This window comes from Tauraco erythrolophus, chromosome 8, assembly GCF_009769465.1.
Source record: "Tauraco erythrolophus isolate bTauEry1 chromosome 8, bTauEry1.pri, whole genome shotgun sequence".
NCBI lineage: Eukaryota > Metazoa > Chordata > Aves > Musophagiformes > Musophagidae > Tauraco > Tauraco erythrolophus.
The window spans coordinates 13,604,985-13,628,602 of NC_141472.1; the positions used below are offsets into that span (position 1 = coordinate 13,604,985).

Below are 23,618 nucleotides of genomic sequence, written 5' to 3' on the forward strand. Positions count from 1 at the left end.
GAACCACCGCCCACTGTACTTGAAGACCAGGTTCGGGAACATCTGAGGAACTTGAAGGTGCACAAGTCCATGGGACCTGATGAGATCCATCCGCGGGTCCTGAAGGAACTGGCGGATGAAGTTGCCAAGCCACTGGCTATTGTATTCGAGAAGTCGTGGCGGTCTGGCGAGGTCCCCGATGACTAGAAGAGAGGGAACATAACCCCCATTTTTAAAAAGGGGAACAAGGAGGACCCGGGCAACTACAGGCCGGTCAGCCTCACCTCTGTGCCTGGCAAGGTCATGGAGCAGATTCTCCTGGGAACCACGCTAAGGCACATGGAGAGCAAGGAGGTGGTGGGTGACAGCCAACATGGCTTCACCAAAGGCAGATCGTGCCTGACCAACTTGGTGGCCTTTTATGATGGGGTGACAGCATCGGTGGACAAGGGTCGACCAACGGATGTCATCTACCTGGACTTGTGCAAAGCTTTTGACACTGTCCCGCACGACATTCTTCTCTCTAAACTAGAGAGGCAGGGGTTTGATGGATGGACCACTCGGTGGATAAGGAATTGGCTCAATGGCCACACTCAGAGAGTAGTGGTCAACGGCTCGATGTCCAAGTGGAGACCGGTCATGAGTGGCGTCCCTCAGGGGTCCGTGTTGGGCCCGGCCCTCTTCAACATCTTTGTCGGTGACGTGGACAGTGGCATGGAGTGCACCCTCAGCAAGTTCGCCGATGACACCAAGCTGTGTGGTGCCGTCGACACGCTGGAAGGGAGGGATGCCATCCAGAGGGACCTTGACAGGCTGGAGAGGTGGGCCTGTGAGAACCTCATGAAGTTTAACCAGGCCAAATGCAAGGTCCTACATCTGGGTCGTGGCAATCCCAGGCATAAATACAGACTGGGTGGTGATTGGATCGAGAGCAGCCCTGAGGAGAAGGACTTGGGAGTACTGGTGGACGAGAAGCTCAATATGAGCCGGCAATGTGCTCTTGCGGCCCAGAAGGCCAACCGCGTCCTGGGCTGCATCAAGAGGAGCGTGGCCAGCAGGTCGAGGGAGGTGATTCTCCCCCTGTACTCTGCCCTCATGAGACCTCACTTGGAGTACTGCGTCCAGTTCTGGAGTCCCCAACATAAGAAGGACATGGACCAGTTGGAGAGGGTCCAGAGGAGGGCCACGAAGATGATAAGAGGGCTGAAGCACCTTTCCTCTGAGGACAGGCTGAAAGAGTTGGGGCTGTTCAGCCTGGAGAAGAGGAGGCTCCGGGGTGACCTTATAGCGGTCTTCCAGTACCTCAAGGGGGCCTACAGGAAAGATGGGGAGAGGCTGTTCAGGAGGGCCAGTTATGATAGGACAAGGGGTAATGGTTTTAAAATAGAGGGAGGTAGGTTCAGGTTGGATATTAGGAAAAAATTTTTTACTATGAGAGTGGTAGAACACTGCAACAGGTTGCCCAGAGAGGTGGTGGATGCTCCATCCCTGGAGACGTTCAAGGCCAGGTTGGACAAGGCCCTGAGCAACCTGATCTAGTTGGAGATATCCCTGTTCCTTGCAGGGGGGTTGGACTAGATGACCTTTGAAGGTCCCTTCCAGCCCTAACCATTCTATGATTCTATGATTCTATGATTAAATGTACATGCTGTTAGCCCAGCCCAGACACCAAAACTTTTTTCAGAAAAATATAAGCAGAACACCCCAAAAAAGTAATCGTTAAGTGCAGGCACTACAAATGTATGCCTCGTTGCAGAAGAGAGACCATCTCCAGATCAAGCAGACTGCACTAACTGCACATGAAGAAAAACAAGAAAAAATTCTTTATTAGTCTTACGGAAGGTGTATGTATGTACACATGGACAGTTTCCATATTAAAATATAACTCTCTACTTTCATAGGAGTTTGCTGAATGACAATGTGTTGTTTTATCCATAATCATTTCTATAGGCTTTTTCTTGGATGCGTAACACCATTCTCCGAGCATAAAAATCCCTATATTCCTCAGGTAGTTCTTCAAGTGCTTTCAAGGCCCTGTCCAAGATCTGTATAGCTCTAGAGGCTGCCGTGGGATCTTTATTTCCATAAGTGTCACTCTTATCGTAGGACTCAGCAGGAAGGTGCTTCCAAAAGACATTCAGTGCCACTCCAAACTCCTCAGAAATTACATTGTGAAACCACAAAGCTGTAGAAAGAATAATGTATAAAATGAAAATTACATTCTGAAACTTCCACGTGACTCAAAGCAAGTTTCAGAATTGCCCAAACTAAACCTAGTTGAGGAAAAGACTCAACTACTCAATTTTTTGCTTATTTATAAATATTTATCCCTGAATATATTGCATTGTACCAAATTTAAGAAGTTCAAGATGTTTATGTTGATCCGTAACTTCACACAAAAGTAACAATTGCTGAAGTATAAAGACATACTCAAAGGTAAGCAAATGACAAGCATGTGTAGGATGAAAATAAGACATCTTCCCTGTTCACCTCATTTCATCTCTACTCTGAATGCAGAGATGCATTTTCACAGATTTAGTCCCTGACCTTGCACAGATTGTCCAAGCATCAATGTAAACCACCAACATCATCCAGGTTGCAAGCTGCTTATCTTTTCATGTAAAGTCAAGTCAGGGGGCTTTTCAATTGAATCATCATGGCTGTGGTAAGGAAGCAAAGACATTTTTGCCTTATCAAGTACATTTTCAAAGTAAGTTTAATATGGTATATTCACCTTATTTCAGTTTTAAGCTAAAAGACTGAACGCCGTGATTATTGTGGCATAGTTGCTTGTATGTACTGAAGACATAGAAAAGTTTATTCTGATAAATGAACAAGAAGTTTCTTTCAGGTTAGGAAAAGCAGCTGCTTCTACCTTCTCCGTAATAACCACACTCTTTTCTCAAAGAACATCACCTTTTTCAGTGGTCAGCACTCCAGAATGCTGACAAAGCCAGCACCATTCTCTGGACTCAAAAATCCCTGTACTCCCCAGTCATTGCTGAGTGCATCTTAAAGTTTGGATCAGCACACCTACTGGGCAAAGAAAAACTAATATCTGTACTGCATAGAAAAGAACAGAAATGATGTATGCTGACATCAGCAACAGTGTGATATACCTTTCACTAACTGTAACCAAAAGTTTAATTAGAAAGAAACAAAAACGATAAGTTTAAAATTAAGTAATGAGTCCAAGGCTAAGAATCTATTTTAAAACTTCCTAAAAACCTGCTGCCTTCTTGTTTACTGGTCTGTTTATATTGCCCAGATGATACAAAAAGCAACAGAATAAGTATCTGCCACAAGCTCATGATGAGTTAAAATGAAAAATTAGTAACCAGCAGGAGTGTTTCAATAGGAGTAATTCAAATGCCTTTCCCTGATCACCAGAATTTTGTCATCTCTGCTCAGGAAGCAGCTTTATATTTTCTGCTTGCACAGAAAGAAAGATGATTAGGACTTGTCTTTCCATTCCCCAAAGGTGATTATAAATTTCTAGAGGGTCCAATAACTCTACCATCCATAATTCTCATCAAATCACGTGCCTCACAGTTCTTCAGTGCCAGAGCTACAGAAGAACAGAAATGGTCCTTCACTCAAATTCTGTCATTAGAAAACTCAGGTCACTGGAGTAATTTCAGATTTCACGAGTTGATTTTATGGTGCTAATCTATTAAGACACAAATTCAGAAGCATATAGTGTAATCTTGAGGGAAGGTAAGATTAGTAGGTAGATACAATAATACCTTTTATTAGGCTAATTAGTACAGTTGGAAGTAGACAAGTTTTGCCAATGTCTTTAGATGCTCCTACTTGTAACACGGAAATACTTTAGTAACCTGCTACCATCCCTAGAAATGAGAAATTGCAAACTGTCCTGGTTTTGACTGGGACAGAGTTAGCTTTTCTTTTTAGCAGCTGGAAGAGCTCTGTGTTTTGGATTTAGTATGGAATTTGTTATGAGAAGAATGTTGAGAGTGCAGTGATGTTTATAGTTGGTACTGAGACATCAAGGACTTCTCAGCATCTCATGTTTTGCCAGTGTGCAGGAGCACAACAGGCTGGGGGGGAACAGGGCTGGAACAAAGGGTCCACAACCCCCCTTATGATTCAAACTTAGACTTAAGCTTGAGGGCCAAATTGGCCAATTAAGTACTCCCTATCATGCAACGTTGTGCCTAGTATATAGATGAGGGCTGACCAGAAAGAAGGGCCTTTGCTCTTCTGGGGGCTCTCACTCTCAGAGTTCTCTCTCTCTTCTTTTTTCGGGCCTCTTGCTTGTTCGGGATTGTGGTGTCAGGACTTAACTTGTTTTGGGATCGTTTGCCGGGACAAGACAGGTGTTGGTCACCAGGTGGTGAGCAATTACACTGTGCATCACTTATATATATTATTATTATATATATATATTCATACATTATTGTTATTATTAAATTGTTCTTATCTCAATCCACAAGTTTCCTTTTCTTTTCTAATTCTCTTCCCCATCCCCCAGGGGAATGAGCAGCTGTGTGGCATTTAGTTGCAGCTGGGCTAAACCACGACACAAACAAAACTGTTCAAAAACACAACATGGTCAGGAACTAGTTTTCACTTACCTGGAATAAATAACACATCTCCTGCTTCCAGAAAACATTGATAGCGTTTGGCTTTCACAAAAAGGGGATATTTCTCTAAGTCTGGTTTATCCACATCCAGTACCTCTGACTTAGTACCTAGGAAAGTTTTCAGAAGTAATGAATAAACATCCCTGCTCTTCCAACAGTAACAAAGCATTATCACATCGCTCACAATGACAGCTCTTGAATCAAACTTAATACTGGTTTATTGTTCTGTAACTCTTCTAAAAACCAGGGAAACCTTGATGGCACTCGTTTACTGAAGAGACATATTTTCCTATTGTCTATATTCCCCCTGTAACTGCAACCTTATTAACACTAAAAAAACACTTTCCTTGGCATTTAAAACACCATTTTGAATCCAAACAGGGCACTGTACTCCTCCACAGTCAGGTGCTGAAAACAGAACCTGCTCCAGCAGGAGCTGCTGTGCTCCTTTGTAAATTCCCTAACCTGCCCCACTCTAAAATGCTTAGCTTTGACTGAATCAAACAGGATCAGAGCTAGAGGACCAAATGATTTCCTTTACATCAAGCTGTCTGTTAGTGATTTTCTTCTACAGTGCAATACTTGTAAGCTGGAAAGGCAACTACGATCACCAGACTCTGAACTAGATACACATGATATGCATACCTGATAAATACAAATACGGTGCATCTCGAGGACTATACAAAACAACTCTTTTTTTCCCTGTTACTTGGATTAAGAAGTTATCCATTACCTGCAATAAGCATAGTGAGAGAGACGTTGGCCAAGAGTTGACAATGAATACATAGCCTGCAACTAATCTAAAATATCATCAGCTTAAATGAGGGAATTATTAAAACCTTCATATGTTAAGAATTAGCTAAAAGAGCTTCCACATATCCTTAATGTAAAAAACTCAAGAATGTGAGGTACTTTATCCCGTAGCTGCACGTTTTTGACAAATAGTATATCTGGAAACACAATATGGCTTTCCAACAACTTTTGTGTTTTTCCTTAAATAGGAATCAAGTTCTTCCATCTTAAACACAAAGACATACCACACTTTAGACATATAAACCAGCAAAATATAACACAAAATGTATTTGGGAAACCTTTTCTTTTTCAGTGTTACCCCTACCTCATTTTGCTGACTTTCTATTGACAAAGGATTCTCTTTCCTAATTATAACGCAAAAAAATATTTTTCTTATAAACAAATTTATTCAGAATTACACTGCACAAAGCCAGAAGACAATCTTATCTGTAATCCACCGCATTGCAGCAAAAGACCACTACAATCATTGTACAAATACCAACAATCTCACCATTAGAATAAAAGAATGAAGGTAATCTTGAAGACAAACACATTGAAAGTTACTGTGTTTCAGATTTTTAACTGAAACTCAAAACATTAATAAAAAAAAAAAGAGAGAACAAAATCAAACATAATTTAATCTTACAAGTATGGAATTAGACATAAAACCAGTAAGATATTATGCCCACATAATACATCTATTTAAAATTCACTGTACCACTGAATGTGATTCATTCCACTATTTCAAAATATGTGAAGTTTGTCACCAGCTGATCTCTGACAGAGATTTGCACCATAATTATATCAAATCTGTAATGCCACCTGCAAGATTTTATGCTAAACACATGTATTACCTACATCATAATGTGTCCATAATTGTAATCCAGCTGAGCTGATGCGGAAGACGCTAGAGAAAAACTGTTCCTTCTCAAAATACTCTGGAATCTGAACATCTTCTGCCAAAACAGGAAACTGCTTTCTGATATCTGCAATATCCTGAAACAAAAAGGACGTAACTCTCGGACAACCATATACGCACATTAAAATAAGGGAGCACTTCACTATCATTTCCTATCATATGAAACACAGGGCTAGAACCTCAGCATTGGTGAAGAGCTGAAAAGAGCACGGCTTTCTAGCGGTCACCCTTTCAGCATTGACTTGGTCATCGATACTAACAAGAACAGCCAGAGAGCTGCTTTTAACCATGGCTGCTAGAAATCACACTGAAAAAGCAAAAGACCATCAGAAATCCTTTTTTATTAGTTTACAACAAAAGCTAAAGAATGGGAGGTGAGAAATGTACTCTTCAGTGATCAGCTAAGCTCTCGTATAACAGCAACTATTTTAGATGCTTAGGTTTAAATGTTCTGACCTAAATCCAGTCAGATCCACAGGCCAAGTGACCATAACAAGTTGTACGCCCATACTACACAGCCAGCGGATGACAACAGGCTTTTCAAAATACTCCTAAACTGCAACTTCACAATAGTAGAACTGTAATCTCAAGTAACTCACCTTCCTAGCATCTTCACCCACTGATCGCAAATAATACTTTTCATCCTGAAGAGAACACAAAAAGACAATTGTTCTGGTTTTTAATAAGAATTACAAACACACTTAAACAAAGAGCTTGAATTTTCTCATTAATCTAATGCAGGGCTTCATCAAAATATGGTACAAATAAATGGCATTTACAAATTCAGCTACATTGTTATACTGTCTTTTCTCTACTGCTCCCTGCTGTTCACCTCAAGAAATGGGAAGAATATGTTAACTGAGAGTAGAAGAGGGAAGTGGGTGAGACTTGTCGACGGCTTCAGCATCACTGTTACTGAATGCATTCAAAGCAAGTGCAGATTATAACTTAAGTTCTTCAGAACACTGATACAGGAAGCTATTTCAATTGGCTTCAAAACTTGTAGCATAAAAGGTGAAAAGCATGCCTCCATTCAAAACTGTTTGCTTATTAATTACAGTTATCTGAAAAATTCCTAGTTTGAACACTGATACGTAAAGACAGCCACACGTTTGCTACTCACAAATTATGTTACAATAAATCTGTATTTGTATTTTGATGTTTACATTATGTACATTGATGTACATTAGCAGATGTAATCAAACTCTAAAGTATCTTCGTGATATTTACTTGCAAAACACGTAAATGATACAGTTGTTATTCTAAAGCAAGGTGTGATTACTAAATTTTATGCTAGATTTTCTGCTCATGTAAGCAGTTTTTGTTAACAGAAGAAAGACCACTGAAGTTAACCACACTGTACGCATACAAAACAGCTCCCGAGAAAATTACTTCTCCCTACATTTTTTCCCCTGGCTCCAAGCCACACAAAACAGTTAAACCTAAGATCAAGTGTTTTACTGGATTCATAGATTCATAGATTCATAGATTTCTAGGTTGGAAAAGACCTTAGAGATCATCGAGTCCAACCATCCCTAATCCCCATTAAACCATATCCTCAAGTAGATCATCCACCCTATTCTTAAACACATCCAGGGATGGGGACTCAACCACTTCCCTGGGCAGCTTATTCCAGTGGCTGACAACCCTTTCAGAGAAGAAATACTTCCTAACATCCAACCTGAATCTCCCCTGACTAAGCTTATGCCCATTTCCTCTTGTTCTATCTCCCATCACTAATGTAAAGAGCCCTTCCCCCACCTACCCACCATCTTTTCTCAAGTATTTATAGGCCGTAATCAGGTCTCCCCTCAGCCTCCTCTTCTCCAGGCTAAACAGCCCCAACTCCCTCAGCCGCTCCTCATAAGTTTTATTTTCCAGCCCCTTGATCAGTTTAGTTGCCCTTCTTTGGACTCGCTCCAGGAGCTCAATATCTCTCTTAAAGCGAGGGGCCCAAAACTGGACACAATATTCCAGGTGCGGCCTCACCAGTGCCAAGTACAGGGGCAGGATCACTTCCCTGCTCCTGCTGGTCACACTATTCTTGATACATGCCAGTATCCCATTGGCCTTTTTGGCCACCTGGGCACACTGCTGGCTCATATCAAGCCGGTAGTCAACCAACACCCCCAGGTCCTTCTCCGCCAGGCAGCTCTCCAGCCACTCCTCCCCGAGCCTATAGCGATGCTTGGGGTTTTTATACCCCGAGTGAAGGACTCTGCACTTGGCCTTATTAAAGCTCATGCCATTGGCCTCAGCCCAACGATCCAGTCTGTTCAAATCCCTCTGAAGGGCCTCCCTACCCTCGAGCAGATCGACACAGCCTCCCAGCTTGGTGTCGTCCGCAAATTTACTGAGGGTACATTCAATCCCCTCATCCAGGTCATTGATAAAGATGTTAAACAGAACTGGACCCAGCACTGAGCCCTGGGGAACCCCACTGGTGACCGGCCTCCAGCCGGATTTAGCCCCATTTACCACCACTCTTTGGGCCCGGAGTGGAGTAAGACTTTAAATTACAATTCCACATTTTCCCCTCCATATACTGGCAAAATAACTGTCAGGAGAAATTGCGGTACTAAGGAAATTACCTCAGAAAGAAAGTACTCCTTGTGTTTGACTTCAGCTGCTTTTCGTACAAATACATCAAAAGGGAGAGTTCTGAAATATAAATATTTTAATTTATACAATAAATCAATTTAACAACACACGGTCTAAACACCAGGTTTAAAACCATCAGCTCTCTTACCATATCTAGTGTAACTCAAGATGCAATACGCTGCTTTTTTTTTTCCCAACATGGTGACTAATCAGTGTTTGCAGTGGAAGTTTGAAGAGCTCTACCGAGATAGAAATCCTGCACTTACAAACCTCTCTGCTTTAGTAAATAGTTCTAATGTATATCTAAACAGAATGATGTAATTACTGAGGCTGGAAGGCACCTCTGGAGATCTTTCAGTCCAATCCCCTTGCCAAGAGCAGGTCAATTACAGCAGGTTGCCCAGGACAGTGTCCAGGTGGGTTTTGCGTATCTCCAAGGACAGAGACTCCATAACCTCTCTGGCAACCTGTTCCATTGTTTGACCACCCTCCCTGTAAAAGAGGGGTTTTTAAAAATAGTTTAACAGAATTTCCTGTATTTCAGCTTGTGCCTATTGCCTCTTGTCCTGTCACCATGAACCACTGAGAAGAATCTGGCTCCATCATCTTTATTCCCTCCCTCATCTATTTATACACTCCAGTAAGATCCCCTCTTGAGCTTAAGGGGTCTGAATGGTTTGAGTCACAGTACAAGAAATTTGTTCACAGAAGAATCAGACTTCAACTGTGGCCAATGCCTGACAATACTCATTTAGACTATTTCTCTAACTGTCATTTTCAGGCTTGTTTACTGCACTTTTTTATAAATTTGGAGAAAATCTGAGCATCAAGAAAACTACTGCAGGTGATATACATGTGTTTATATGTTTTTTGCTATGAATTTGTACAGGAACACAGATATCTATCTTCATTTGCAGATTGATAAAATTTATTTCAGTTATCTGATTTTTTTTTAAACACATGCTACCTCAGCTGAGCAAAACATGAGAATCGTGGTATTTTCAAGCGTTTCTTTACAGTTTTCCTTGAAATTATTAAACACAACTTCAGAAGATTCAAAAAGAATCACTAGACATTAGAGCCTGTCCCTCTGAAGTCAATAAAAGTGTTACATACCTATTTAAATAATGGGAGTTTTTCACAAGGGTTACAGATTTTGGCATCAGTTGATAGCTGAATGTCAAACCAAGCACAAGTAGTAATAGAACATGCATTCATTGTTATGAATTCAATGTTATGTTCATTCAATTCACCATCTCACATTGTCACTGGATAATGAATGTATTGCATGTAAACATAAAATTTCATAGCAACCACCAAGTACCCAGGGTTAAGAAGAAAATATCCTCAAGCAAAATTTTTCGTGATCCTGTTTTTCCTTCTACCAAAACGTGACCTGCATCTGCTCTAAACATTTTAGGCTTGTTTGTAATAGTCAAATACAACAATCACTGGAAAAACAAATAAAAAAAAACCAACCCTCTGACTTCAGCTGAGCTGTTACATCATGCCCATTTGCATTTTCTACGGAAGAAAGTGAGAGCACAGCTCCACAACAGCTTAAACTGATGCATGCTGGTGCTGCCACAGGTCCACTCTTGCAGTCTATCCTAATCATCCCGTCTCCTCCCTTACTCAGCACTGACGCTCATCTGACCTCATGGTAAACCTGCTAGCAAAGCTAAAACAGCAGAAAAACATTCAGATTTCTGTCGCACATCACAACATGGCTGAATGAGTTCCAGAACCAACACAAAGACAGGGTAGGAGCATGCAACTTACAACACGACTGCAGTACTACTCACGTGCATCGGTTTAAAATCACGGAACTGCGTGTTAAGTCCTCAGTGTTTCTAATCTTTTAGTTCTACTTATTCTCCCTTCGTATTAGAATGAGGGGCTTGCTGGGGAAAGCATTAAAGCTTCCTGAATTTCAAGTGAAGTAGGTGAAAGTCCTAACTCCTGCTATAATGAAGCATCATCAAAGCACCTCCATTTGGCTGTCTAAAAACCTGCCAAAACTAGCACACCGGATCGACTGTATGTGAACTCACAGCAAGAGGCACCATAAAAAGAAACAAAATAGAGCAGGGAAAAAGAAATCTAGAGATAAGGGAAAGTCATTCAAGTATAACCTAATTTCAAAAATTCAAAAGTTCATGATGTAGTGAGCAGAATATAGCATGATTATAAGGTGTTTTTTCCCCTAAACAACAGGCTCCACTCATAGAGATTTGTAGCTTGTTTACACTTATGGCATATGCTTCTGCCCACTTACAAGTTTAACAGACTAAACACGTCTTGTTCCCACTTAGGGAAAACAAATGACAACTAAAATAAAGGCATTTACCTTTGAAGAATAACACAATGACTGAGATTAGATGAATTCTGAAGAAATGTTTTGGCAGCTACATGAGAGGAACTTCAGAGGAGATCAAGAGTTTACGTGACCCACATCGAGACTAAACAGCTGGTGAAACGTGCAGTACCCAGTAGTTTGAATATTCCAAGAACAGCACATGCTAACTTTGAAAAGAGCTTAGTTTTAATTAGTAACATCCCTCCCAGAGTGGAACAGCATGGCCTGCCACATGCCAGCATTCCAACACGTTCAGACACGTCGCAAGTCAGAAACTAGCACTATTCAGTAACACTGAAAACGCACCATATAATTAGAACAAAATAGCATATCACCTAGTATCAGGGGGTTCTTGGTTTGCATTTCTTATTAATGCCAGCAAATGCCAGGCTCGAATTTCCTACAAAAGTGCTCTGTCAAAATATCTTTATAACACTTCCTCATGCCATCACTTTTAAGGCCCTGTTTGGCCCCTCCTTTCACTCTTGTAGTATTTACTCAGGGTGTTGAGATATTTGTGGAATGAAAAGAAGGGGAAATCAAAGACAGTACTTCAATAGGTAATTTAAAGTTTTCACAAAGTATCTTGATATTCTCACCCTCAGTTTCAAACAGATACACCACATGTCTGAAAGTTACACGCACATGCCTTTAAAATACAAGAGGCCTTTGGAACAAAGTACCTATACACAAAGTTCTTACTGAGGAAATCCATCTGTGGCACTGTGGAAACATGAATCTTTACTTCTTTAGATCCTTCAGCTTGGCTCAAGTAATCTACCGTCCATTTGGTTGTGCAAGTGCCAAGTTCCATTCCTTTCAGCACTACTGGCTTTCTCTAAAGAACAAAAAAAAAAAATCAATGGTGAAGTGATTGTAGCATCCAGTGGAAAAAAATCAGGATCAGTTTTTCAAAGTAAGTACATGCAAACAGTCAGCTGAATACCGGGACCCACTACACAATGTTACAACCAATCTGTTCACAAACAAACAATGTGAATCAGAATGCTGAATGTTTTAACAAAATACAGTAAATCGTGGGACTGTTTCACTATTTGCTATATCCTCTTTCCTAGCAGGATAAGGAAGGATATGAAGAGGCAAAGACAATTTTAACAGGTACTTTGTGCTGGGGCCATTGAGGAATCTAGCCAGGCTAGGGAATAGCTTTAGCCATTCTAGCCAGAGCTTAGTGGAAAACAGACAAAAGGCCATACAGTTACGGTGTAGACTGTGAGCTATGGCGGTGCTATGTGTTCTCAGGAAAGTAGCTCTTTCCACCTATATTAAGGTTCCTTGATGCTGAAAACCACAAACGGGTTTGATCCAGCACATACACAAAAACTCGTAGAAAACCACTTTTGCTTTGAATCAGGACGTTGCAGAAAAAAAAAAAAAAAAAAAAAAAAAGCAGCAGCAACGGCAAAGCAACAAAACCAGCAATCGCTACTTTTTTTAACCACTGTTGAACAAAACGAACTCGGAGAGAGATCAGCTGTGAGAGCTGTTCAGCAGCTCCGAAGGGATTTGCCTGCAGAAGCTCCTTGCTCCTGAACTCACGCTCAGTTTAATGGATCACGACACCTCTCGGGAATTACACCGACCCAAACCCCGCGGTGTGCCAGCACTGGCTCTGCCAGCCGAGGAGGTGCCGCAGACATCTCCCGCCGCCCCTTCTCGCTCCGCACGGCCCCGGCCCGCTCCGGCGGGGCCCCCGGAGAACCCGCCCTCCCCCGCGCGGCTGCGGAGCGCCTCCGGGCCGCCCGGCGCGCCGAGGCGAGCGGGGCAGCGCCGTACCCGGGGGTACACGTCCCGCAGGAACCGCTCCCGCGTGACCCCAGCTAACGCCGCCACCGGCACCACCGGCTGCTCCCGCCGCTCCATGGCCGCTTCCGCGCCGGTGACGCGCGTCCGCCTCCCGCCGCTCCCCCCGGCAAGAAGAGCTCGCGCAGAAGCGTTCCCGGCGGCCTCCCGGCAAGGCACGGGCCGGGGAACCAGCGGGTTCCGCCCTTCTCCAGACGGAGGGTCCCGCGGTGACTGCACGCTCCTCTGAGCCGGCGCGGTCCAGAACCGCCGGTCACCCGGAGCTCCGCCGCCTGCGGAGGACGCGCCGCCGTGCGGGAACCAGCGGCGGCGGCTCTGTTTCCCGCCGCGGCCGGGCGGGACGGGACGGGGCGGGGCCGGGCCGGGCCGGGCCGCGGCTGTCATGGCGCTGCGCGTGGCTCCCAGCTGTGGCCGTTGGCTCGCGCGCGCGCTCGCGGCGCCGGGGACCGCCCGGGTCCCGCCGCTGCTGCCGCCGCCGGGGTCCGCCGCCGCTGCCGCCTCGGCCCTGCCGCCGGCCGGGCTCCGGCCCGCCGCGCGGTTCGCCAGCACCGCCGGGCAGGGGCCGGAGGCCGAGGGTCCGCAGCGGCGGGTGGTGGTGGTGAGGATCACCAGCCCCTTGGCCTGGCTCCGCACGCGCTTCTATTACCTCCTCATCCGCCTCTACTTCGACCAGGAGTTCAGCATCGAGGAGTTCACGCGGGGGGCCAAGCAGGTGAGCGCCCGGCGGGCGGGGGGTTCCTCTGAAACTCCCGTGTGAAGCAGGTGGAGTTCCCCGCTTTGGGCTCCGAGTACCTCACTTCGGTGAGGAAGGTGGTGTGCTTCTCTTCAGGCTTTTCTTGTTTTCTTTTCCCGGATTCTAGAATTAAAACGAGCTGGTTTAGCCATCCCCCAAAGTAGTGTGAAGAAAGGTGCTTCCAGGCGTTTTAGAGACTTTTAAGGGGAAATGTATCTCCTTTTAGCTTATTTTTCTAAAATGCCAAAGCTTAGACAGGCTTAGAGCTGGTGGGTATATTTGTTTCTCCAAATTTATGAACCCAGTAAGCTTTCACAGAATGTTAGGGGTTGGAAGGGACCTCAAAGGATCATCTAGTCCAATCCCCCTGCCGGAGCAGGAGCACCTAGATCAGATCACAAAAGATCGCATCCAGGCGGGTTTTGAACATCTCCAGAGAAGGAGACTCCACAACCTCTCTGGGCAGCCTGTTCCAGTGTTCTGTTACCCTTACTGGGAAGTTCTTCCTCATGTTTAAGCGGAACCTCCTGTGTTCCAGCTTACATCCATTTCCCCCTGTCCTATCATTGGATGCCACTGAGAAGAGCCTGGCTTCATCCTCATGACAGTCACCCTTTACATATTTATAAACATTAATGAGGTCCGCCCTCAGTCTCCTCTTCTCCAAGCTAAAGAGACCCAGCTCCCTCAGCCTTTCCTCATAAGGGAGATGCTCCACTCCCTTAATCATCTTTGTGGCCCTGCACTGGACTCTCTCAAGCAGTTCCTTGTCCTTCTTGAACTGAGGGGCCCAGAACTGGACACAATATTCCAGATGCGGCCTCACCAGCGCAGAGTAGAGGGGGAGGAGAACCTCTCTCGATCTACTAACCACACCCCTTCTAAGACACCCCAGGATGCCATTGGCCTTCTTGGCCACGAGGGCACATTGCTGACTCATGGTCATCCTGCTGTCCACCGGGACCCCCAGGTCCCTTTCTCCTGTGCTGTTCCCCAGCAGTTCAGTCCCCAACTTGTACTGGTACATGGGGTTGTTCTTGCCCAAATGCAAGACTCTACACTTGCCCTTGTTGTATTTCATTAAATTTCTCCCCACCCAACTCTCCAGCCTGTCCAGGTCTCTCTGAATGGCAGCACAGCCTTCAGGTGTGTCAGCCACTCCTCCCAGTTTGGTGTCATCAGCAAACTTGCTGACCGTGCACTCTATTCCCTCATCCAAGACACAACATGTCAAAGAGGTAGTGATCCCAAGGCTAATCGTATAAAAATTACAGAGTTACCTGCTGTGAAACTTCAATTATTGTATTTAATTTAAAACAAACAAAAAAACTCAAAACAACACACCAGGTGGTAGGGGACAGAATGTTAAAATACTTAAGATCAAGTCAAGAGAGAAAAAAACACCTATGCCAAATTAGTTGTCATGTGTGCAGAACCACCTGTTTTATCTTGCCCTGTTTTTTTCGTTTGTTTGTTTTTACTTGCTGTAGGGTCCTAAACACTCTGTCAACATTTCACAAGTACGCTATTTGAATATGTAGGGGCGTTATTGTATGTAAATGTACCTGCAAAATTTAAGGGAAAAGGGGAGTTGATTTTCCTGAAGTTTAGAGACTAAACAAGATTTATAAAGACATTTTATAAACTGGAGCTTCTGTTTTGACTGAAACCAGGAGATGAGCTGGGAAAAGGGGCAGGGGAACAGAATATTTAGGGGGAAAAACATAGACTGTTGAATTATCAAAAAGAGTAAAAACAACTTATATAGATTACTGTAATGCTTTTTTTTTTTTTTAGTAAGACATGCATTCACTTGCCTGTTTTCAAAAGGTTTGATGCTTTAAATGAGAGACTGAAAAGAAACCTTATATTTTTATCAGTTCATGGAATCACTTTTTTAATGCTGGAGAGCTTCCATTTCAATGGTGGTTTACTCTGCAAACATTGAAATCCTAAATCATGGAATATTTAGGTAGGTTGTCACACGATGAATTTGTCTGAAAGATAAGCCAACCTAGTGTTATTTGTTCATGTATTTCTTTCTTTCTTTTTTTTTTTTTTTTGATAGGCCTTTTCTGTTGTTTCAAAGCTGCTATCTCAGCATAAACTTGACCTGCTGGATGAGCTTGTGTCAGCAGAGGTAAATGCTTTCCATTTCTTACTCTAGCAATTGATTTTCCATTATGAAGTAATATGTATTCAGCCTGTCATTATCTACAAATACTGCTAGTTTGATTTAATTTGGGAAAAACAGCAAAACGCGGAACAGGGCAATCGTTTGTCCCCTAGCTTTTTTATGTCTAATTTCAAGGCATGAAAGCATAAGGACCAATTGCCAAAAAGATTGCTGGTGTACTGGAAAGGATTGAAAGGTGGTGGGTTCTGGATGGCAGGTGGAATTGCATACCTCTGTTGGCATAGGCAGATAGCTGACGCTTTTGTTCTGTGCACCAGAATTTAGATGAAGAAAGGAAGTAGCTTGTGCTCATCCCTGCTGCACTAATACGTTCCCATCCCCAAGCAGATCATACAGCCAATTACTGGTTTTGGCTGGAAGGCCTCAGTCTCAGGGATATGGCTGACCTGGCTAGTTAAACATCAGTGGTGTGTGTTCTGTGCTTTTATGAGTTTTTAATTGCTGAAGTTGTCTTGGCCTTCCCAGGGGACGGAGGTAGCAGATGCATCAGAGTCAAGTGGAGGAGATACTTCAGGTCTATGTCTGCCTTGTTACTGGATGTCAGCTTGGCCTGCCCTATTGCCACCCATGCCTTTGCAGCAAAAGTTTTGGTGCTATTCTAGTGCATCCCCACTGGACAATCTTGCCTCCTCTCTCTGAGCAGAGATAGCAATAAAATGTGAGTTTGTTTCTTCAAGTTGTTTTGAAAGAGCATCTCCTCTTCTTCTGCTCATCTTAAATTCTTCAGATGATCCAGTTAACATTGATCCAGAGACCTCGTGTAACCAGAGCATGCAGTGGATGAGGCTGTGATACCACAATACTTTGTTGTTGCTTTGGCCAGTCAATTTTATACCTGCAAAACGTACTAGAAACTGGTATCTTCCAGTGAAGATCACCTCTTGCTTCCATGTGACAGCTGGATGTCTGTTGCTCAAAAATGGCAATTCAAGTTAGACTAAAAACTGAGTATGAGTTAAAAATAAGTGCTGCACAGCTTCGTCCTTCCTTATGACATGGTGTTTGAGATGATACCTCTGTTCAGTTCATGCACCACACCCTTTTTCTGCTTAACACAGCTGTGTAGATCTTAGGACACTCAAATACTACGGATATGAATACAATATGGAACTTTAGTCCCAGAGCAATGATTTTTCATTCTCTTCTGGTTGTGTATGAACTTTCTCTAATGGAAATGTGGATCACAAAATGGCAAAGATAGATTTAGTGGTACTGGAACTGATTTTCAAAGAAATGTGTGAAAGTTAGTTAAGAAATAATTGAATCAAAAGCTAAGGAATATACACATAGCGAGAAATCAGCAGTGAGAAGGCAGAGTGTAAATATGTGGAAGCAAGCTTAACTGGTGTTTTCTGGGCTGACATGCCTTGCTTTGCAACTGCTGTTTTGACAGTACCTTTTCTAAACGTAAATACTTTATGTTCATTGGTTTGAGCATTAAATGAATCTTCGTTAGTATTGCTGAACTAGGGTTTGGTATTAGCTGCAGTAGAAAAGATTGCTACTTTTATTTTCTAATGAAAAATTGACAGTTTTTCTGAATTTAGGTACTTCAGGTGTTGAAGGAAAAGATTTCTTTGCTCCCTGACAACCACAGAGATGCTTTAGCAGCTGACCTTGATGCAATTATGTACACAACAGAAGGAGACGTTCGCATTTACTATGATGATGATGGTATGTTTAGAATTCTAATGCATTTCAGCCACGGCAGTCTTATTTTCTGGTTTTGCTACTAAGCAGGCCTTCTCCTTACAGATGTGGTTTTGAGTACTGTTTCTTGTTCTTTGTTCTTCTGTTTATAGTTCATCTATATATAATTCCCTGTTTTCCTTTTAAACAAGAACCTGAGAGTTTATTGTTAGTAAGTCATGGTACTGTTTTGACTTCTGTTTAGGTCTTGCTCATTCCTCTTGTTTTGTAATTTCAGATTTTTGCATTATTAGTCCTTTGCAATCTCAAACCACTCAAAAACAATTATTCTACCATATGGAGAAAGCTGTTGCTTCGCCAATGAAAACATATCTTGCAAGAAGAATAGTGAAGGCTGGATAATGAAATAAATTTTGCTGTCTTCACCACTATTCTGCTTTCATGGAATACACTTTGTTCTCGGACTTCTTGATTGTTATTTTTTTAAGCTAGTGATGAGCTCAGACAAGTTTTTCTTTCAGTGTTACGTGCTCAGTTCACTATCAGACACAGTTGAGATGATTTATAGTCTGACCATGGGTCTTCCAAGGAGCATTTCCAATTGTCAGACCCAGTGAGCTTATTTCCTGTTTTGGAGGATAGGGATTTTTTTTTTTTTTCCTCTTAGTTTACTCCTGAGTTTCAGCTACTCTACGTACTTTTGTACGATCAGTAGTTGGCTTTGGACCTTGTGGTAACCAGCTTTTTTCATATGGTTTGATAATGTATGATGTCACGCAACAGTCATGATAAAATACATACCTTTTTACAGAGTGTATTTTTATCGTTGCTAAACAGCATGAATATGGCTTTAAATAGCTTTATTGTTCATTATTCTATCATGCATTCTTTATGGCTAAAGTCAGCTGCCCTTCCAGAGTCTCACTAGAATATATGCTACATAGCAAATAGGCGCATTTGACCAGTGAGAAAAAGATCTACCTTATGCTTTGATTTATTTCCAACAGGAAGAAAGTTTGTTAGGATCCTCATGCGTTTCTGGTATCTGAATGGTGCTAACCTACCTGATGAAGTACCAGGTGAAACCAAAGTTTTCCAGATTGTGTTTGGAGATGAAAGCACAAAAGAAAAAAGACATCTTTTAACAGCAAACTATGAGTAAGTTTACTTGTCCTTTTTTTCCTTTTTTTTTTTTTTTTCTTTCCTCCATGTGCATGGCCTAGCTGTGTGGAAACTAGTTTGGAAACTGAAAGCATTCACACTGTGCCAGTGCAGAACTTGGTATGTTTTAATTTACCTTGATTCTAGTCGCAGTTAGTTCTCATCCAGTTTTTGAGTTTTTATTCTGGGGCCAGTTTTTTTAAAATACCCCTTAAAGTCATTATCTCATTACCTTGCTTCTGAGTTGAGATTAAAGAGAACGCTTTCTCTGTCAGGAAGAGAAATAGTTGGAGCATTGAATGAGGTTTCTGATCCTTTACTGCTCCTGCAGCTTTCAGGAAGTAGGCCAATATCAGTCCTTGCTTCCCAGTTGCTGTTAGTAGTGCTACAAGAAATAAGTCAAGCCAAGCAGTCAAGTGTGGTGCTGTTGACTTGTCACTTCCCACACAAAAGTTAGAACCACAATTGGCTGAAAAAGTAGCTCATGAAAGAGAAAATTTTTTAGCCATATGCTTTCTGCAGAAAGGTAGAACAAAGCAGGCATCACCTGGTGTTCAGATAATTCATGCCACTGATCCAAGCCCTCAAAGCACATGTTAGGTAGATGGATTTTCATAGAAATGTTTGTGAAGAATGTTTAGTGTACTGATCTCAAAGCAGCACAGAAATATCTGCATGGTTGGCAAAATGTTTGGAAAATAACATTCACAGAAGTTGGAAAAAGGGGGGATTTTTGTGAGAGAAATGTGATATAGTCAATGACTTCTATGCTCATGTTTGCAATGGAAAGACTATGAGGTCTAGATGATCGGGAGCTCTGAAACAAAGGCAGCACTCTGAGGACACCAGTGCTTTTGCCTGGATGGATTTTTGTGGATCCATCCCTTAGCCAAATTCAGCATGTTTTTTAGAGTTGGAGGCTTCTGAGGCTCCATTAACCTCAAGAACCTCCTCTGAAAGCCCTACCTATCTGTTCCTAATCCCCAGGAGAGGCATCTTTGCAAGTATGTGTTCCTTCTGCTGTTTACAGTGCTAATCTAAACTGAAATGGGCAAAGATACTACAGGCCTTGGAAGCCTAGTGTTAAGTATTTGGGTGTCTGGAGAAGACAATTTCCAGGAGTGAATTTGCATTTAATTGCAAAGCAATGAGGTTATACTGTTCTTGTCCACAATATGCAGATTACTTGGGAGCATGAATTTTCAGCTTGAAGCTCAGACTTTTCTTTAGATGACAAGCAGTCAAAACTAACATGCACAGAGAGGAAGGCATTAATGACTACAAAAGAAAGAGGAAGATTCTTTGAAAATAGGAGTGGATGTTTTAATTTTCCTGTCAACAACTGCAGAATTTTCTTTCAGGGAGATTTGGTACTACTGCTAGCTTGATCTTTGATGTATTTCTGAAAATATATTACTTTTTAAAGTATACTTCAGGAAAAATGAAAAATTTCAGGAAGAATGTGGAAAATGTCCTATCCTTTTACAGTTACCATCCCATTAAATGAAACCCTTTATTTAGGGATGAAAATCTGCCACAAAGCTATATTTATATTTACTGCTATGAAAACTGAGTGCTCTCTTTATATCAGGGTCTTTACTCTTGCTGCTTGATCCTGCCTGTGGGATCTGAACCAAAACACTCTCAAGTCAGTGCACTTTTGTTTCTTACTGTAGAATTAATTTTAATCTTCCATTTTGGAGCGTAATCATAGAATCATAGAATGGCATAGGCTGGAAGGGACCTCAGAGATCATCTAATCCAACCTCCCTGTCATGGGCAGGGACGCCTCTCAACTAGCCCAGGCTACTCAAGGCTCCGTCCAACCTGGCCTTGAACACCTCCAGGGAGGGGGCATCCACAACTTCTCTGGGCAATTTATTCCCAAGTCTTACCACCCTCGTACTGAAGAATTTCTTCCTAAGATCTAATCTAAATCTGTTCTCCTTCAACTTAAACCCATTTCCCCTTGTCCTATCAGTGGACACTCTTGTAAAAAGTCCCTCCCCAGCCTTCCTGTAGGTTCCCTTCAGAGCATCAGCATCAAAGTCTAAGGAATAACTTTGAAGTAAAATATTTCTTCATGATTTCTTGTTGGTGTTAGTAGCTCTTTAAGGATCAAGTAAATTTTAACAACTCTTCACTTACTGCCTTTTCTTTTCCAGGTTCCAAAGGGAATTTACAGAAGGAGCAAAACCAGACTGGACAATTACACGAATTGAACATCCAAGGCTATTAGAATAAATGTCTTCTACAGCCTTTTTAAGTACCATTGTAAATGTTCTGATGTAACAAATACTAGGCTCTTTTCTGGGTTCTTTTTTCCCTTCCTGCCGTCTCCTCTGAAAGAGGGATGAATTTTGTATGTTTGATTTCCCAAAACTGTTTCTGAAACTTACACTATGCTGCAGCTTACAATAAAGCCTTTTGCCTGGAACAGCCAAGTACAAATTTAGTCGGTACTAATGCTCATCCAAGGCCTTTACTCAGCGCAGTTTCACACAGGCCGGCCGGCGTTACGGGTGTGTCAACTTCTTACATTCTGAGAAGAAATGGTACTGCTTGAAGATAAACAACACTTTCATGGCAGGTGGCCCTTCTGAGTTATTTTCATATGCTTGTGTGGTTTGTTTTTTTTTCCCTATGGACTGTACAATATATAACTGAATAATATGCAGGATGAAATAGAGGTAGATGGACTTCTTAGATTGTCTAGCCCAGCAGTTCATTCTGAGGTAATCTTGCTTTTGAATATATTTGAGATTAAGAAAGTTAGAGCCATTATCAGTATTTGGTACAGGATTGAAGTAAGAAAAAACTTTTAGCATCGCACTGGGAAAATGGATCAAAGAGATATCTATATATAGTTTGAAAAATAAAAACAACATTCCTTTCAATTCAATAACATACAGGTAATTCCAAGTTTAGAGGTTTGTGAAAGAAAAATCAGGTGAAAACATGAATTTAAAACAGGACCTGACAGTGAAACTAAATTAAATCCTCTGTTTGAAATGCTTATTGAAGAAATGAGCAAATCATTAAAATTTGATGTTGCAGTTTATGAATTTCCCAATTCTCAGATTATCTGTGTTTCTGGAACATGAGATCCGTGGTGTAAGTAGCTTTTATATGCAGATCAACAGAAGATTATCATAACAGATTTTTTCAATCCCTTATCTCAACTTTAAAGATAAAGCTAACTTTCTACCCAGGCAATGGTGTAGAGATTTGTGCAGTGTTTTGAAAGTGTAAAATAAGTGTAATTACTGTGATTCACAGTAGTTGTGATTGAAAAGTATAGATTAAATTTTCCATGGTTCAGCTCTTTTGATGTAGTGATTTAATGAGAAGAATGATGGAAGCTTATCAACAAGTTTTTATGTCAAATCTTGGCAAAATAATTATGGTATTTTGCTCTGCCTTAGCAGCAGCAGTCTGGCCTTATAATGGAGAATTTGTGATTCGTCCTCTGGACAAAGTTCCATAATGACAGAGTGCCTTCAGGGGAGAAACAAGAGTCTGTGTTTAAAATTACATATAGCCATCTTATCTGCAGTCAGTCTGGAAGAGTTTGAGGCAAGGCGAAAAACGGTTATTATTCTGTGGGCTGTTTGCTGGTGTGATGCTAAGTGGTAGCATGTCTAGTTTGGCCACTGAATGATGTGCTGCAAGAAGCTGCCATCAGCTGTATTTAACATAGTAATAGGAGAAAAGCAGAACACTATAGGAGAAAAGCAGAACACTAGTGAAGTGTGCAGATGCAATTAGAAGAGAGGTCATTATTACGGAGCAAAAGAAGACAAAAGCCAGTGAATTCATCTTTATATTCAGGACTGTCTACTTTCACATTAAAGTAACAGAGTGTCGTGGGTTAGGCTGCTCTGGCAACCATACCCTACACAGTTGATCACTCACCCTCCCCCACCCCAGGGATGAGGGAGAGAATTAAAGGAGAAAAAGGGTTTATTAAAAGGATAAATTGTTCTTATCTCAACCCATGGGTTGAGATAAGAACAATTTAATACAGATAGTTACTACACAGAGTAGATGCTCACCACCCCCTCGTATCCAAAGCCCGTCTCGTCCCGAAGCTGCAATCCTGGACGAATGCAAGGCCCTGAAATAGAGAGGGGGAGAGAGAGAAAGCACCCCGAGAGTCTGAAAGTGAGACTCCAGGAAGGGCAAAAGCCCTTCTTTCTGGCTGTCCCTCACTTTTATACTGGGCATGATGCTGCATGATATGGAATACTAATTGGCCAGTTTGGCCCTCAATCTTAAATTCAAGTACAAATCGTAAGAAGAGTCGTGACTCCCCGTCCCGGCCATGCTCCCCCCTATGCTGTTGTGCTCCTGCACACTGGCAAGAACACGGCAGCTGAAAAGTCCTTGAGACCTCAGTGCGAACTACAAACATCAGTGTGCTGGCAGCATTCTTCTCAGAGCAAGTTCCAGACTAAAACCAAAACACGGAGCTCTTCTAGCTGCTAAAAAGAAGAGCTAACTCTGTCCCAGCTAAAACCAGGATACAGAGGTCTATCTAGAAATGCTGGCATATCTTAATTTTTAATTTGAGTTACTTTATTAGTATCTTTTTATTGGATATATCAAAATGGGAGTCTCTGTCACGACTGATGTGGGATTGCTCTTTTACTAGTGACTGCTCTATTTTTGGAAGCAAAGACAGCAGCCCCTTCTGTATGACTAATAAGGAAAAAAGATTTTTTTGTTTTGTTCACTATAAATTTGTGACTTTATGTGAACATACTCCAAATTGATTATAACACAGTTTTGCTGAA

The 23,618-nt window shown here is 42.1% G+C and overlaps 2 protein-coding genes across 2 annotated transcripts; one reads left to right on the top strand and one right to left on the bottom strand.

Annotated features, from left to right (window-relative positions):
- Positions 1-1,779: 1,779 nt before the first annotated feature.
- On the bottom strand, positions 1,780-13,141 carry TYW5 (tRNA-yW synthesizing protein 5). The gene is made up of 8 exons (XM_086615823.1): positions 13,055-13,141; positions 11,941-12,095; positions 8,889-8,958; positions 6,897-6,941; positions 6,237-6,374; positions 5,232-5,319; positions 4,578-4,694; positions 1,780-2,164 (listed from the first exon to the last, which is right to left on the bottom strand). The coding sequence occupies exons 1-8, from the start codon at positions 13,139-13,141 to the stop codon at positions 1,908-1,910; spliced, it is 957 nt and encodes a 318-aa protein (XP_086471949.1). The 3' UTR covers positions 1,780-1,907.
- A 322-nt stretch (positions 13,142-13,463) lies between these two features.
- Positions 13,464-21,962, top strand: MAIP1 (matrix AAA peptidase interacting protein 1). Its single transcript, XM_009989849.2, has 5 exons — positions 13,464-13,793; positions 15,883-15,954; positions 17,559-17,685; positions 18,669-18,819; positions 20,988-21,962. Exons 1-5 carry the CDS (start codon positions 13,464-13,466, stop codon positions 21,064-21,066), a joined length of 759 nt encoding a protein of 252 aa, XP_009988151.2. The 3' UTR covers positions 21,067-21,962.
- Positions 21,963-23,618: the final 1,656 nt, after the last annotated feature.

What these genes read in the sequence shown, in the direction of transcription:
- MAIP1 (XM_009989849.2), top strand. Translation starts at nt 13,464, where the DNA reads ATGGCGCTGCGCGTGGCTCCCAGCTGTGGCCGTTGGCTCGCGCGCGCG. An exon ending in CATTTACTATGATGATGATG is followed by an intron (nt 17,686 to 18,668) that starts GTATGTTTAGAA and finishes TATTTCCAACAG; the next exon opens with GAAGAAAGTTTGTTAGGATC. An exon ending in CTTTTAACAGCAAACTATGA is followed by an intron (nt 18,820 to 20,987) that starts GTAAGTTTACTT and finishes TTTCTTTTCCAG; the next exon opens with GTTCCAAAGGGAATTTACAG.
- TYW5 (XM_086615823.1), bottom strand. Translation starts at nt 13,141, where the DNA reads ATGGAGCGGCGGGAGCAGCCGGTGGTGCCGGTGGCGGCGTTAGCTGGG. An exon ending in TGGGTGAAGATGCTAGGAAG is followed by an intron (nt 6,375 to 6,896) that starts GTGAGTTACTTG and finishes TTTTTGTTTCAG; the next exon opens with GATATTGCAGATATCAGAAA. An exon ending in AGATGTGTTATTTATTCCAG is followed by an intron (nt 2,165 to 4,577) that starts GTAAGTGAAAAC and finishes TTCTTTCTACAG; the next exon opens with CTTTGTGGTTTCACAATGTA.